Raw genomic sequence first — 14,545 nt, 5'->3', positions numbered from 1 at the left:
GCAATCGCTCCTGCCGCTGAAGCTTTTCTTCTGCCACTGCCGGTCTTGTAGGAAAAAGCGGTAGCGGCTTGGCGAAAGGAACACAGCCAAGAATAATGCCCTGGCACATAAGTAAGTACTTACCCAGCGAACAAAAGCAACAAGAACGGCACCAACAACAGCAACTACTACTGGTACTAGTGCAACCAACAAAAATAACAACAGGAGAAGCAAAGTGAAAAACCGCTTGCATACTTTGCGGGGCTCGCGAGCGATAAACGACGCCACTGCCACCCGCCGTCCGCCACCGCCAAACACCTCATCCTGCCCGAAAGGGTATGCTATACTATGTGCATGCGATCCAACTGAAAGCGAAATTAAAAACACATTTTCACAGCACAATTTATATTCAAAATTACTGGGAATTAATGCGCTGAGTCGATGGTATTTTGCATTTTTATGGCGACAAATATTGATAACAAGACGGAACAATTTAGAAAAGCTATGGGGTGTCGTTTCAGACATTGAGATCTATCTTTCTTTGAAAAATGCCTTAACTTAATCAATATAATAACCGAAATTGTTTGGAATTATAAGTTAAATGGCCTATAATAAAGCCCTATGCATTTTCATAACCCAAAAAGTTAATCAGTTCAAGAAAATGTAATATTTATACTTACGTTTGAGATTAAGTATGTAAACTAATATGATTCCTACATCATTTGATATTAAATATTATACCTTCTAAGCCGAGGGTATCTATTTATCGGTGCTCAATTTATTATTTCTGATTTTGTATGGGTCCAACGCGCGTCGGAAGCTCGGGCTGCTTCTGCAGCTTTTGTGTTGCATAAAAATTAAAATTTATGCCAGGCAACTTGTGCAAAGCACTGCGAATGCCATTGTTTTTCATTCCCCACCCCCCAGGATGCTCCTCCACCGCTGATGTTTTTTTGGCGGCGGAAGGACATTCACGTTCTGGGTGGCTGCATTCATTCCCAGCACCCACCAGGCGCCCCTCCGCCTTCTTGTCAAGCCCACTTACATTCAATTCATTCATCTCCGGCAGAGAAATGAAAATAAAATCCCCCAAAGCCACCTCCTTCTCCACGAAGGCAGGCACCAACGTAATTGCACAGCAATTATACATACTTCCATCGACAAGATGGATACGTAATTAATAGCACATTAAATTGGGCCACAACAATATTAATTGTTCTGATTGATTTATGCAGGTAATTAACGTTTTAAGCAACTGAGGGAAATAAATTTCGTCGGAGGGGGCGAGCTTTTCTCCTCCACTCATAAATTTCGTCACATCAATCAAAGTAAACAATTCGATACAGTAAAACAGCATGAACGACAGATAGGCGTAAAATCCATGAGGTGTAGGAGTTCTCAAGAATCGGCGAGGGTCTAATATTGGGAATGTCCAGACGGGTTTTTGGCCTCAGTATAAAATCATTCCGATTGTTCCGAAGAACTCCGATCAATCCCCCACCATTCCAGCATTATTCTGGTGGTGCCTTTCGAACATCCTTTAGGAGTTTCTGCGATTGCCAGGAGCTCCGAAGAATGGATCTACCAGAGGGAATACTGATGGGCTTTGGCAACCCCCTGCTGGACATCACCTGCACCGTCGAGGATAATGTGATCCTGGAGAAGTACGGCCTGGAAGCGAATGCAGCGATCATTGCTGATGAAAAGCACGATGCCCTGTTCGATGAGTTGATGAACATGGAGAACGTCATCTATTCGGCGGGTGGAGCCTGTCAGAACTCGATGCGAATCTTCCAGTGGATCGTGCAGACTCCATTTCGAGCTGTGTTCATAGGATCGGTGGGCAAGGATAAGCTAGGTGACCGCATCGAAAAAAGGGCCAGATCCGATGGCCTGCTAACACTTTACCAGCTGAAGGAAGAGCTGCCGACAGGTATGATCAAAATTAGTGAAAGAAAAATACCTTACTATACGAATAATAAAAAGTTTTGCAGAGTAGATTACCTACATTTCATTAGTTTTCATTTCTCAGGCTCTTGTGCGGTGATCATCAACGGTCCAAATCGCTCCTTAGTCGCCAACTTGGGCGCTGCCTCTCTCTTCAGCGACGACTGGATTGACGAGGATGATAACATCTGCGCCTTGGATCGTGCCGAGTACTTCTATTTTACGGGCTTCTTTCTGGCCGTTTGCCCACCTGCCGTGGAGCGGGTGGCTAGGATGTGCTGCGAGACCAATCGAATTATGATCCTCAACTTCAGCGCCGTGTTTGTGCTGCAGATGCAAAAGGAAGCCCTGGGAAATATCCTGCAGTACGTGGATATAATCATCTGCAATAAGGAAGAGGCCATTGCATTTAGCGACACCAACGACTGGAAGACGAAAAATATCTTTGAGATCGGCTCTCGGCTGCAACAAATGCCCAAGGAAAATGTCCGACCACGACTAGTAATGATTACGGATGCGGTGTGTCCTGTTCTCGTCTTCCAGGATAACGATCGCGTTCTGGAATACCCCGTTCCACCCGTAAAGCAGGGCGAGATTTTCGACACCAATGGTTGTGGCGACGCCTTCGTCGGCGGCTTCCTGGCCATGTACGTCCAAAGGATGCCCTTGGATTACTGCATCCGAACGGGGATCTTCGCATCGCAGCAGGTCCTACATGTGGTCGGTGTTCAGATCGATAAGCTGCCAAAGTTTAGCGAGAAATGCATATGAAGGGTACCAATACATATTGTGTCTTTGCCAAACCTATCAAGTGACGAGTACCATTAGGACCTTAAATAAAATTTAAAGTTTTTAATATTCTATGACAGGATGATTTCTTTAAAAATAACTAGCAAGCCTTAAGCTCTCTGGCCCCTTAGCACCAAACACAAATGTGTTAAACCGAATAAATTCTTAACTTGATTACCAGATTAGCCCTTTTCCACCCATAAGCTATCAATATAATAATTTAAGGCCCCAGCCTGCTCGCATGTCCTCCGGCACTTCCTTTGGCCCACACCTTTTTCCAGCATATTCCAGCCGGCAAGAGTCCTGCGGCACTCGGTCTGCCTTTAGCTCCGGGAAAAATAAATACATTTAAATGTATAAAACCCTCTCCCTCCGCTCCGTCCCTCTGTTGGTCCTGCCGGCGAGCTGTGGCTCTGGGAGAAAGGCAAACAGAAGTGATGTAAAAATATGCGTTGCATACTTTGCAGCGCCAATGTAAATTTCCTCCACGTCCCGCCGGGAGGAGCTTTGTCTTTCGGGTCCTGGCGTCTGCTGCCTGCCGGCTGTTGACTTTGGCCTGACAAAATATTGCTACCATTTCAGATGCGAAGACGCAAAGAACGCGTTTGGAGAAGAGAAGCTGGGGCAGCTGGACATGAGCACGTGCCATGGGACAGTGGCTTAGGCACCCAAAATCTGACTAAATTATGTTTAACAGAATTGTTTTATAACTATTGATCTAGGTAGAAATAACATGTTAACCATTATTTTCAAAATTTGAGATATCCCGAATTTTTGAGCTTAGTTGTTGTGTGTTCATATTATAATAGTTTTATTTTACGCAGTAAAACACTTAATCAATCCACCGTGCAACGGATGGTGCTGAACAAAGCGAAAGACGAGGCGGTACAGTAGCTGTCTTCCACTGATTAAAACGATGCGTCCTCGTGACAGCGATTTTTTCTCGTTAAATCCTTAAATGTCGCTTCGTTTATCGTGAGCGTTGTTTTTTAACTTTCGCAGCCTCCGCCTTTTGCAGGGAATCGACTTCGCCGGCCGCTGGTCGCTGGGAGAGCTCAAGCGATAATTTATGCATATATCCATGGTGATTTATGACATTATCCCTCCCCCTGTGTGCCCAATGGCTCAGCCCGGCGCTCCGTTTCCACTCCTCCGCTCTGGGACACCGCGCAATTAGCTGTGGGAAAAATGAGCAGCAAACAGCGAGTGGAAAGATTTCCTTTTGTTGAAAGTCAAACAACTTAAAGCTAAAACTCCGGTTAAGGCCTCGATTAAGGCCAAACTTTTGCGGCTGGCAAAGGAAAAATGTGGAGCGACTCGAAGCGAGCCAAAATCTTGGCTAGAAACTTTTCAGATTTGTCATATGCACATCTCGAGACTAATATCCTGACACATGGCTGCTGCTCCTGCTCCTGCTTCTGCTTCTGTTCTTCTCCTCGACCCGAGGGCCACATGAGTTATGAGTTGTGACTTAGGTGAGATCTCCTCGAGTCGGAATCCGTTCTGACAGCTTAATTACTGCAGTCAGAACCCAGATTTTTCACTCGGCTCCGGGCGGGACTTTAATTAACTGGGCTAGAATTTAGTAAAAACCTTTACAAATACCAACTTAATTTATTGGTGCAGTCTCGGTTGAGTGGACAATAAGAGCTCAAGCCACAAAACAATTCGGGGCAATTCAGAGTCCGACTGAGCATGTTAGACCTTGGTACATCTTCAAGGGAAAAGTTTATATTTATATTTATAATTAAGTGGTTTAATTTGATTTGACCGAACACAACAGAAGGCAGACCAAAGACAACAATCGAAGACTAAATCGGGGGAGTCATTGAGGTGAGGAGCATGAAAGTTGAGCCCCTGGCAAATTGCACTTGTCATGTTCGTATAATTGTGCCTGCCCTCGGGCTCCGTGATAAACAGCAGATAGGAGGGGAGGGACAACTCGGGGCAGACAAGGAACAAACACGCATGACGTGAGGAGACGCTCATAAAAATCACTCATACGCAATGGGGGACAGCGGCAATAGGATGCTCCCGGACAAGTCGCAGGACAAGTTTCAAATGCTACTTGTAACTTTGTTACAACAGCCACCGAGCAGTAAATGTTGAAAGTTCCCCGCATCGTGTTTGCACTGGGAATGGCGAAAGTTTCTTTTTCTGTGTTTCATACTTTGTAGCCAGCCAACTGTCGGCCAATGCCAATGTCTCGTCATGAACCCTTCCGCAGCGCCCCATGACCTATTCCCCAGTCAGTTTCCCACTCATTTTCTCAGTCACTCACCGAGACATTGTTCTAAAGCCACAAACTCACAATAAGCTCTTCTGCACAGCGAAAAAAGGCTTTTAGCAATTTTTTAAAAAATTTAACACGTTATATATCGTGCTCTCTTATAGAAGTTATCATAATGAATGCATGTTAAATGTTAGGGTCATTGTATAGTTAGTTGCATAGCTTAATGCATAGCTTTTTTATTTACTTGTTAGTAAAGCATTCTTTTTTGCCAAGTGCAAATAAAACAAATAAGATATACTCTCTTATAAGCTCAAGCAGTTTTAAAATGAACTGCTTTTTCTTCAGTGCATCCCATCTCAAGTGCTGATTGCCAATGCCATTGTGGCTATTGTTCTGCTCTGTTTGTTGTCTGTTGGGAGGGTATTCCGTGTGTGGAGCGAGTGGGCGAGCTTGTGGATTATGTGAAATTATCGAAGATTTCCGGAGAAATGGCGAGTCGTGTGTCCTGCTAATGCCCGACATGGTTTCTACTGCGACCAATGATAGAGGCAATCCGAATCAATGGAATTAAGCTGAAAGCAATTTCATTACATTCTCCAGCCACATGGCCCATATTAATTGGTAACTTCAGGAGCAGAGCTATGCTGTCGGATTGCATTGAAAGAGCGTATTTTGCGTATTTTAAAGAACTTTAAGCCGGTTCGCCAGTCTTGCATTTCCATTCCCCCGAGCAGCATCAATTGCAAAATGTCTGAGTCATTTGCATAGAGTTATTCGAGGGTTTTGTGGAGGGCGGACTGGCTGAATGGCTGGTCGTCCTCGTGGCGGTGGTGGTGGTAAAAGTTTTATGTTAGCAACGAAGAACGATAATTTGCAGCAGTTACAATATTTCATGGAATATCTCTTGGCTTCTTCTGCTTCTTTTTTTATTCTGCCACAAAACTTCAATAAAGTAGCTGCAATAAAAAGCGAAAAAGATTTTCCCTTTGCTTTATATGGAGATCAATATTTTGACAACCGCAGAGTAACACAAATAATGGACAAAAATATTCCTCCTCCTTGTGGACATTCACATTTTCATGTGACAAATGTCGCAGACTGAAAATTTGTCAATTGAATAAATTGTGCTAAATATGAACGTCTGTAGTTCATTCGAATATACATAAATAAATATGCAATGCGACTAGCAATTGTTTGATTGGATTCTGGAGTTGCCTTGCCTGCTACTTTTGCTTTTGTGGCCACTCAACGCTAATGGACTTTAAAGTGTGTTCTCAAGCGTTCATTGCCACATTCCGTCCCAAAGACACCATGCACTGGATATCTGAAAAGTTTCGTCGAAATTTCTCGGCCTGCATTGTTGTCGCACATATCACGCATACGCCCCGTTGCAGTGCCTTACTGAACCAAAAAACGAGTGAGGCTCCTTGGACCACATCCAAGTGCAGAGCCCAATTCAAGGAAATATCTGATCCAGTAGCAGCTGGCCAAATAATGAACTGCCAGCCAAGAGCAACACCAACCCAATCACAATTACACCCAGCAACCGAGGAGCGCAAAAAGTCTTTGGTGGCCCGTTGTCTTTGTTTTTCCAATTTCGCAAATGGCTTTCATGCATGTGCGAATGGCTGTGTGTTAATTAGCAATATCAAGAGCACTTAAATTTGGTACAGATTATAACACCAAAAGTTGCTCCTGCCCACCAGGATTGCTGGGATTGTGCGGATTGTGGGGATTGTGCGGACTGTGTGTTCTTTGTTCTGGCATCGAGTTCAATTCTCAAGTTGCTCATTTCGGGAGCTGGCTGATTGTGTTTGTGGTCGAGCCGGCTATTCGATTGCCAAGTTTTGGCCATTTTTGCAGCAGCTGGAAATAGTTAGCTGTGGGCCAAAGATTTGAACTCCGGCCATTCCGTGGGAATGCGAATACGAATGCGAGTGCGAGAGAACATTTGAATAATTCCGGACTGGGCCACTTCAAAGGCTTGACCAACTCAGCTCATTTAAAGTGCATCAGGCAAGAAATGCCTGGATCCAAATCCAACCATCAAAAAGGCATTACCACAGTGGGAGAGTGAAAAAAATGGAGGGAGGCGAAGGGCGGAAAGAAAACTAAATGCACATTTAACAATAAATGAGCAACGTTTTTCGGAAATTAACTTTCAACAACATGTGTTGAAATGCATTTATCTTCCGCACCCATAACGAGCCCGAGTCTAGCTAGCAAGGATTTCAGTGAGGATAACAAAATAGAGGTGGAAATTAATTTGAGCGCAAGAAAAAGAAGTGGAAATTATGAGTGGCTGCCAAATTGTGCTAAATGAGCCCAGGCAAGTGGAAATTAAAAGCGAACCTGGTACAGGAACAGTCTCCTAACCGTTTTATCCCCATCGCTGCCTCTTTCCCTGGAGCCATTGGGTCTGGTCCTGGAGCCACTTGCATTATGATTGCATCATTTGGGGCTAATTTGCATTTAAATACTTGGCTCTGTTATTGTTCGAGTGCAGCAGGGAAACTTTTTGCACGACCAGGACCAAGGGCAGGCGTAGTCCTACATGGAGCAGCAGGAACAGTAGGGACAGCAGCAGCAGATCCTGCCCGCCCAGCCCTGGGCACCGCGGACAAAGTTATGCCAAGTCAAGGATATCACGAAAATTGTCCTGCTCCAGCCGGACAACTTCTGTTAATGCGTTTGAATAATGAATGGCAGCGGGAAGGGAAGGGGCAGGCGACTTTCGGCCGGGGGATATGGAGTTGGGGCCGGGCTTAGTCTTGGATTTGAATTTGGGCCATGCACCTTGGACTCGGCCTGTAGTCCCGCAGTCCTTTCCTTAGCAGATAACAATGTACAAACTGGCGCCGTCGGCGTCCAGCCGTTGATGGTCATTACTTAAAGCATCCGTCCGATGCAGCAGCGCGAAAACCGAGCTCAGCAAGTGAACTCAAAGAAAAGGGTGAAGAAATTAATTCAATAATAATAATTTATAAAATTATGTTACAATTATTTCGATTTAGTTTTATCTTTAACTGTAAGCACTTTTAACTTAAATCTAAATAATGATTGCTCAAAGGCTGATTTTTCAGCTATAAAAGAATCATCCAACTTACCTATCAAATTACTATATTGAATTTAACTTCTTGCCGAAAACGAAATCATTAAATTAAATGGCATTTAATTGGAGACCTCATTTCTTCTGATTCGCAGTGATTTTCCTTCGAGTGTGCGAAAGTGAGAACTGCCGGCCAGCTGCCTGGTGTAGTAGAGTAAAGCGAAGATTTATTGAATGGCAAATGAATCATTTCTCTCGCTTTCTGCCAGCTCTTCGGAGCTGAAACCTGCTACCAGATCTGAGCCCTCCTGCTCCACCCCTCAGTTCAACCCCTTCAGCCCCCTTCATTTCGTCGCACTTTTAATAACTTCTATAAAAGTTTTATGTCTCTCGGTGGCAGCAAACTTGCATGCTGCTGCAACAGAGCAAAAAGTTTGCGTGTGTTTGGCACTTGAAACTTTGCTTTCGCGGGATCAAAAAGTGCTGGCTGAGGGCAGAATCGAGGTTTATATATATATATATAAATATATATGTATATGGATAGGTATTTGTATGCATGCAAAGGAAAATCGGTGGGAAATAATCGCGTCAAGTATTTAAAGTGGCATTAAAAATATTGAAAAACTCGATAAATAGTTGTTAAGTATGCTGCTGTTGCTGCCAGATAATCTGCCCAAGGGGGAGTTCTGCCAACGCAACGGTGCGTATACGTGTTTCTGCACTTTATAAGTGGATCCAACTGGCAGCGAAATTGTTCAACGACTTCTTTCCTCAGTGGGTCCTGCACTCGAGAGTGTTTGCCTTCGTCTTAAGACTGAGCAGCTTGAATGAATTATGACCCCAGGCTAAGTGAGTGCTTTAAGGAATAATGCCAGGCTGTTGGGCACATGTCTAAATATTTGAGCAGAAAGTGGTTAGCAATGAGAAGTATGGGAGTGATTATATAGCATTGGTATGGCCTGGAAATCAATAGAGATTTGAATTCCCCTTTACAGGCATCTAGAAGTCTTAAAAATTTTGTTTTCTTTTTACCGCGCACTTTCGGGCACCTGTAAATAACTCATTCACCAATTAACATATGAAACCCTAGGCACTGACTTTATTTCCTTAAGCAGAACATAGCCAAATATTTAAACTTGAAGTGGTTTCGCTTGTGGTTGCCAATTCTAAACCCATCTGCATTGGCTTCCCGAATTTCACCGCAAATGAGTTTGGCAAAGATCATACTAGATTTCGATGCGTTCAATTAATTTCGTTGATTGTGCCAATTACTTTTGCGGTGTCTGCTGCCTCGAGAGACACATGTATATCCGATAGAACGCGACATCTCAGGTGCTGATGGTGCTGTTGGTGCTGCTGATGTGTGGCAGCTTATTCAGTTCGGGCAATTGATTTGCCAATTTGCCAAATAAACAGACTCGAGAGAGTGAGTGCTGCATTCGAATACGAGTGCGAGTGCGAGTGTGAATGCGAATGCGAATGCGAGTATTTGCCTCAGTGCACCAGTCTATCAATTACCGATACATCGAGACTACAGACGGACAGACAGACAGTTGGCAGAGGAAAGCTGAAAACTGAAAGCTACAACTCGGGAAAGTGGTAATTGGGATCCATCTCCACAGTTTTAATTAGCCAACCCAACTGAGTGATTGCCCAAATGAATGGATACTTGCGTACCTCTCGGCCTCATTCGAAACTCGAGCAGTTATCGGTGCTGGCAACTGTTTAAACACGTGTTTATTGTTCTTTTATGTTTCGCCGAGATATCTTTCGGTGGCAGAACGAGAAAGAGTACCCATGGGGGCCACTTAAATTGGCTTTTTTGCCGCCATCAAAACGTGAGCCTCTTTAGCTCAGTGGCAGAGCACTGGTCTTGTAAACCAGGGGCCGTGAGTTCAATTCTCACAGGAGGCATAGGGTCAACTGCATTTTTTGTTCTGTCAACCTAACTATTTTTTGATTTCTGCATATTTCAAGCTTGATTGAACTGCTGCAGCCTGGCTTTCGGGGGTCTTCAATCAGCTGCTGACGTTTTCGATATTTGACTTATGCAAGCGGGGGGATCGTTGGCCACCGACTTCCACATTTCCAATCCAATTCCCCCTTTTAGACAAGTCAATTGACTGACGGCTTCGATTTCGCCTCGTGTCGCTGCTTCCACTGTCGGAACAGTGGACAAAACCATCCCTTTTCAGGATAATAAATCCCACTATAATATTTCAATATATATCTTCCCAACATAATACATCCATAATCTCTATAAAGTAGTCATAGATTAAATCAAGCTAAAGAATGAGTATTGATTATTGATAATGTTATAAATCAAATTGCTAAGAAATTTATCTCAAATTTTCGATGCAACACCTTTAACTTTGTGTCCATAATTCGAGCATTTTGCCCATCGCCTGATTTACCAGCACGCTGAGATGCAATAATTTGCGAAGCGTCGACGTCTGCCACGCCCCCTCCTGCAGGCGCCCCATTTGACGGGCGCCCCCACAAACACACGCACAGCGAGGGAACCGCATGCCGAACGATTCACTTCCGCCGAGATCCTTTGGCAACTTCATCATGCGCATATTCACAGTTCATAAAACCGGATGGGGAACGGGGGGAATGGCGGAGTGGCGGGACAGGACATCACTGACAGCGGCTCAGCAAATCGAAATAAAAATTTATGTGCACATGTTTGAATTTATTGCCCGTCTTTGGGTGCCTGGCATCCAACCTCCGCCAGCCAAGGATTCCACGGATCCAGGGGCCGGGAGCACGGAGCATTGAGCATGGAGATCCGGGCACAGATTGCGTATCCTTCGTGTGGCGCTCGCCTGCGTGTGTAAATGTTATTCAATCGAATGTGAAATCATATGAGCGCTTTGCTCTCCACTCATAAACATTTTATTTACCTTTAATTTCGTGAAAAGCTTCTTTTTGTGGGGCCACCGTGATTTGGTGGCACCCCTTGGTAACCCCTGGCCAATTCTATGCGTGCGATTTTTATGACTAAATAAAATGCTTTTTATCAGATGGCGCGGGAGGAGTCACGGCCCTTGACGCAAAATGGCAATTCTTTGTTTACCCAATGAAAGTGTTTAGCCATAAAGAAACAGCGGCACAATTCCAGTTGAGTTATGGCCCAAATTCCCGCCCAAACTCACACAATATTTTTATAACCAAATTGATGGGATGGCAGCGTTAATCAAATGTTGTCGGCAATTGTTTTTTGAAATGTTATTGGGACTGTGGGTATTTCGCAGAGATTTGTGACGTGTCCTTGACCCAGGATAAATTAGGTGGACTCGAGCAAAATTAATGAAGGAGCCTTATCAAATAAAAAACCACTTTGAGAAATGAGATTACAAGTTACAAGTACCTAAAAAATTTACCTATAAGTGTGTAGAAAATTGTCGTCCTTAATATACTTTAGCATTGTGTTTATTTAACATGTGCACAGAGACATATTCTGAGAATTGAACGTTGTGGGCGACTTTTCAGAAGTGTTTGAAGGGCAAATTCAGACGAAAGAAATCGAAAATCAGGATTGCCTAACTTAATAAACCTAATCAAGGATAAATTATTCCAAACGAAAGCACGGCAGTTTTCAGTTCTTCTTGGACAAGGCGACGAAGAGATCGCGGGCGTATCGGCGGACGGCCTTGCCATTGTGGTTCTGGGGAATCTCATCGGCGAACTGGACACCAGCTCGCAGCTGCTTCTGGATGTCGGGCAGTCGCTTGGCCACGTGGTCAATCACCTGCTGGGCGGTCAGATTGGCATTATCCTCCCGCACAACCAGGGCACCAGGCACATCTCCCTGGGTCTCGTCGTACACCCCAATCACGCACACCCGCTTCACCTCCGGCAGCTCGTCGATAACTGCCTCCACCTCGGCCGGCCACATCTGCAGACCCTTCCACTTGAGCACCTCCTTCTTGCGGTCCGTCATGTAGAGGTAGTCGTCCTCGTCGAAGTAGCCCATGTCGCCCGTGTGGAACCAGCCCTCCTCGTCCTGCATCTCCTTGGTGGCCTCCGGATCGGCAAAGTATCCGTTCCAGCTGAAGCCGTTGTGCACAATGATCTCGCCGGTCTGGTTCACACCCAATTGGTTACCATCGTCGTCCACGATCTTCACCTGAATTCCGGGCAATGGGTTGCCCGCAGCGGTGAGCTTCAAGTGTCCGTGGTTGAACACTATGAATCCAACCTCAGTCATGCCGTAGGATGAGTTCAGCACTCCATTAGGAGCAAGCTTCTTGATCCTCTCAACCGTGGCCTGAGTCATGCGTCCGCCTCCGAAGTTCAGTTTCGTCAGGCTGCCCAATTTCTCCGGTGTGGCAGTGGGGCAATCCAGCAGGGAACAGCAGTGCTCTGGCGGAATCAGTGCATATGTGATGCTGTACTTGCTCACTAAGTACACAAAGTAGTCCGCGGCGAAGGGCTTGCTGCTGATGATCCTGGTGCAACCGTTCACCGTGCTGAAGATGGTGGCCCACAGACCAGTGATCCAGTCCAAACTGGCCGAAATGAAGATGGTATCGTAACCATTGACAAAGCTGTAAAAAGAGTTCGAAAACGTTTTGTAATTTGAGTATAAATTTGAATATACCTAACTTAAGTTCTTTATATAGCTTAACTTACACTGTCTCTTGGGTCAGAATATCGTTCGAGATGCACACAGCCTTGGGCATTCCAGTAGTTCCGGATGAGGTGAGGATCGCAACGGTTTGCGAAGGGCCTTCCTTCAGCGGGGATGGCCTAATATAGATGGAGTACAATATAGATAACACCTGGTTTCTTTAGAGCTTTGCTATATGGCACACTTACTGATAGAAGAACTCTGTCTTTGTTGGATGCAGCAGATCCTGAATGCTGAGGACACCATCCTTAGTTCCGGTGGTTAGGATAATCTCTGGCTTGAACGCGCTGGTGGCGGAGTACAGTTTGTCATAGTGATCGGCATCGGTGAAGATAATCTTTGGCTTGGAAATGTTGTACAGGTGCTTAAGAGTAGCTAAAAAAGTAGTAGAACATATAAAATAGTATTTTAAAGAATGTACCTTGATAATATTTATTTATATAATATTATGACAAAAGCCAATAATCTTTTAGTTAATAATACGTACATTCCTCAAGAATTGGATTGGCCGACTGGAAGGGAGTGCCGTGGAAGAAACAGGCCACGGCGGTGGGCATAATGTAGGTGGTGTTCCTGGCAGAGATGCCAATGATATCCTTGTGGTCAAGACCGCGGCTCTTCAGGTGCTGGGCAATGCGAATAGCCCAAGTGAGAGCCTGTCCGAAGGTGACCTCCACGCCCTCGGAGTCGGAAATCTGATGAAGCACAGAACATTAGGGAAGCGCTCGGAGCAGATCGGCCTCCACTTCACTCACCTGACACACGTTCTTGGGCCAGTTCCTCATGTTCTTGAAGATGATGCGACCCAGGGAGGTCTCCGGCTTGAAGGGGTTGTTCTGCGGAATACCCTTCCAGATCTTGTTCTCCGCATCGTAGCTGCACGGTAACTTGGACATTTTTGCTGCAATAAAGGTTGAATGCACACCGGAAAGATCGACCACTATCTGTGGAGCTATTCGCTCGGAGGGGCTACTTATAAAGACAGGGATCGCCAAGAGCTTATCTGCAGGTGATAAGCATGGCCTAGGTTAAGTGCAAGGTAGGTATCAATGAAAGATAAAAGGCATTGACCAAAGTTGACCACCCGACTGGCATGTATGCATATATTTATTGAAACTAATCAGATGGCGTGCGTTGGGTTCTTTAATTGAAGGGTGTCCTTAGTCGTGATAAGAGCTATTAACTTTTGGCCACTTTCCGGTCAATGAGAACAGCCCCATCCCTAATTGCCACAGGGTTTTATCTTCGTTCCGGGTTGTGTTTTCCCCCTTATCTGTGGGACTTGCGTAACGTGACATACGACAGAAACGAAATCATTGTCAGGAGATAGTATTTATTTTTAAGCACAAGCCCTTCAGCCTCTGTTTTATGTAGATATAGATATTTAGGGAACTTAATGCAAAAAATCCCCGTAGTTTATTTGGGGCAACTGAAATTTGGTTAATAACCTTTGGACCTTAATCTGGGAATACCTTATGACATTTGAATGCTTGATACCAAAGACTGAACGGAAAGTTTGACTTTTTTCCCACATTTTAATTAGTCACCAATGGATTATCGATATGGACACACTCTCTTAATATGTTTACCTTCGGATTACTTCGAGATATATTTAGCCGGCCTTTTGATATGAATACAACATGATACCCTATTCAACGGAGCCACGATAATTCGGGAAATTCCACCAAATGAAATACAACCCATTCAGTGAAATTGAATGGGTTTTCTTTCAGCCAGCTCTCTCAATGGTTTTTCTTACATTTTTGTCCTTTATTTTGACGTTTTTCCGCGCTGCGGCTGACAAAAAGTTGGTGCAGCGAAAACGTTATTTAAATACCTTGGCGAAAAAGTTCGCTTGCAAGATATTTGCAAACATCTGTTTCCTGATTTTCCAGCAATGGCAGCCGGCAGA

At 44.7% G+C, this 14,545-nt stretch overlaps 2 protein-coding genes and 1 non-coding gene across 4 annotated transcripts; 2 read left to right on the top strand and 1 right to left on the bottom strand.

Annotated features, from left to right (window-relative positions):
• The first annotated feature begins 1,290 nt into the window (after positions 1-1,290).
• Positions 1,291-2,792, top strand: LOC117143524 (adenosine kinase). Of its 2 annotated transcripts, XM_033308250.1 has the most exons (3): positions 1,292-1,432; positions 1,489-1,912; positions 2,012-2,792. In XM_033308250.1, the coding sequence occupies exons 2-3, from the start codon at positions 1,555-1,557 to the stop codon at positions 2,695-2,697; spliced, it is 1,044 nt and encodes a 347-aa protein (XP_033164141.1). In that variant the 5' UTR covers positions 1,292-1,432; positions 1,489-1,554; the 3' UTR covers positions 2,698-2,792. The 2 variants fall into 2 exon arrangements, with proteins under 2 accessions (XP_033164140.1, XP_033164141.1); XM_033308249.1 differs by having other exon boundaries at positions 1,291-1,912.
• A 7,047-nt stretch (positions 2,793-9,839) lies between these two features.
• Positions 9,840-9,911, top strand: Trnat-ugu. Its single transcript has one exon. It is a non-coding gene; the product is annotated as a tRNA-Thr (tRNA).
• A 1,498-nt stretch (positions 9,912-11,409) lies between these two features.
• Positions 11,410-13,589, bottom strand: LOC117143616 (4-coumarate--CoA ligase 1). Its single transcript, XM_033308374.1, has 5 exons — positions 13,389-13,589; positions 13,121-13,328; positions 12,822-13,008; positions 12,636-12,752; positions 11,410-12,550 (listed from the first exon to the last, which is right to left on the bottom strand). Exons 1-5 carry the CDS (start codon positions 13,527-13,529, stop codon positions 11,599-11,601), a joined length of 1,605 nt encoding a protein of 534 aa, XP_033164265.1. The 5' UTR covers positions 13,530-13,589; the 3' UTR covers positions 11,410-11,598.
• Positions 13,590-14,545: the final 956 nt, after the last annotated feature.

This window comes from Drosophila mauritiana, chromosome 3R (assembly GCF_004382145.1).
Source record: "Drosophila mauritiana strain mau12 chromosome 3R, ASM438214v1, whole genome shotgun sequence".
NCBI lineage: Eukaryota > Metazoa > Arthropoda > Insecta > Diptera > Drosophilidae > Drosophila > Drosophila mauritiana.
Note: the sequence above shows the minus strand (reverse complement) of the source record. Positions and strands in the feature narration are given on the sequence as shown.

Bases quoted from the DNA above. Each gene is read 5' to 3' on its own strand.
- LOC117143524 (XM_033308249.1), top strand. From the start codon at position 1,408: ATGTCCAGACGGGTTTTTGGCCTCAGTATAAAATCATTCCGATTGTTC. The intron at 1,913-2,011 runs GTATGATCAAAA...TTCATTTCTCAG, and splicing joins GAAGGAAGAGCTGCCGACAG to GCTCTTGTGCGGTGATCATC.
- LOC117143616 (XM_033308374.1), bottom strand. From the start codon at position 13,529: ATGTCCAAGTTACCGTGCAGCTACGATGCGGAGAACAAGATCTGGAAG. The intron at 13,009-13,120 runs GTACGTATTATT...CTACTTTTTTAG, and splicing joins CAATCCAATTCTTGAGGAAT to CTACTCTTAAGCACCTGTAC. The intron at 12,753-12,821 runs GTAAGTGTGCCA...CATCTATATTAG, and splicing joins AAGACAGAGTTCTTCTATCA to GCCATCCCCGCTGAAGGAAG.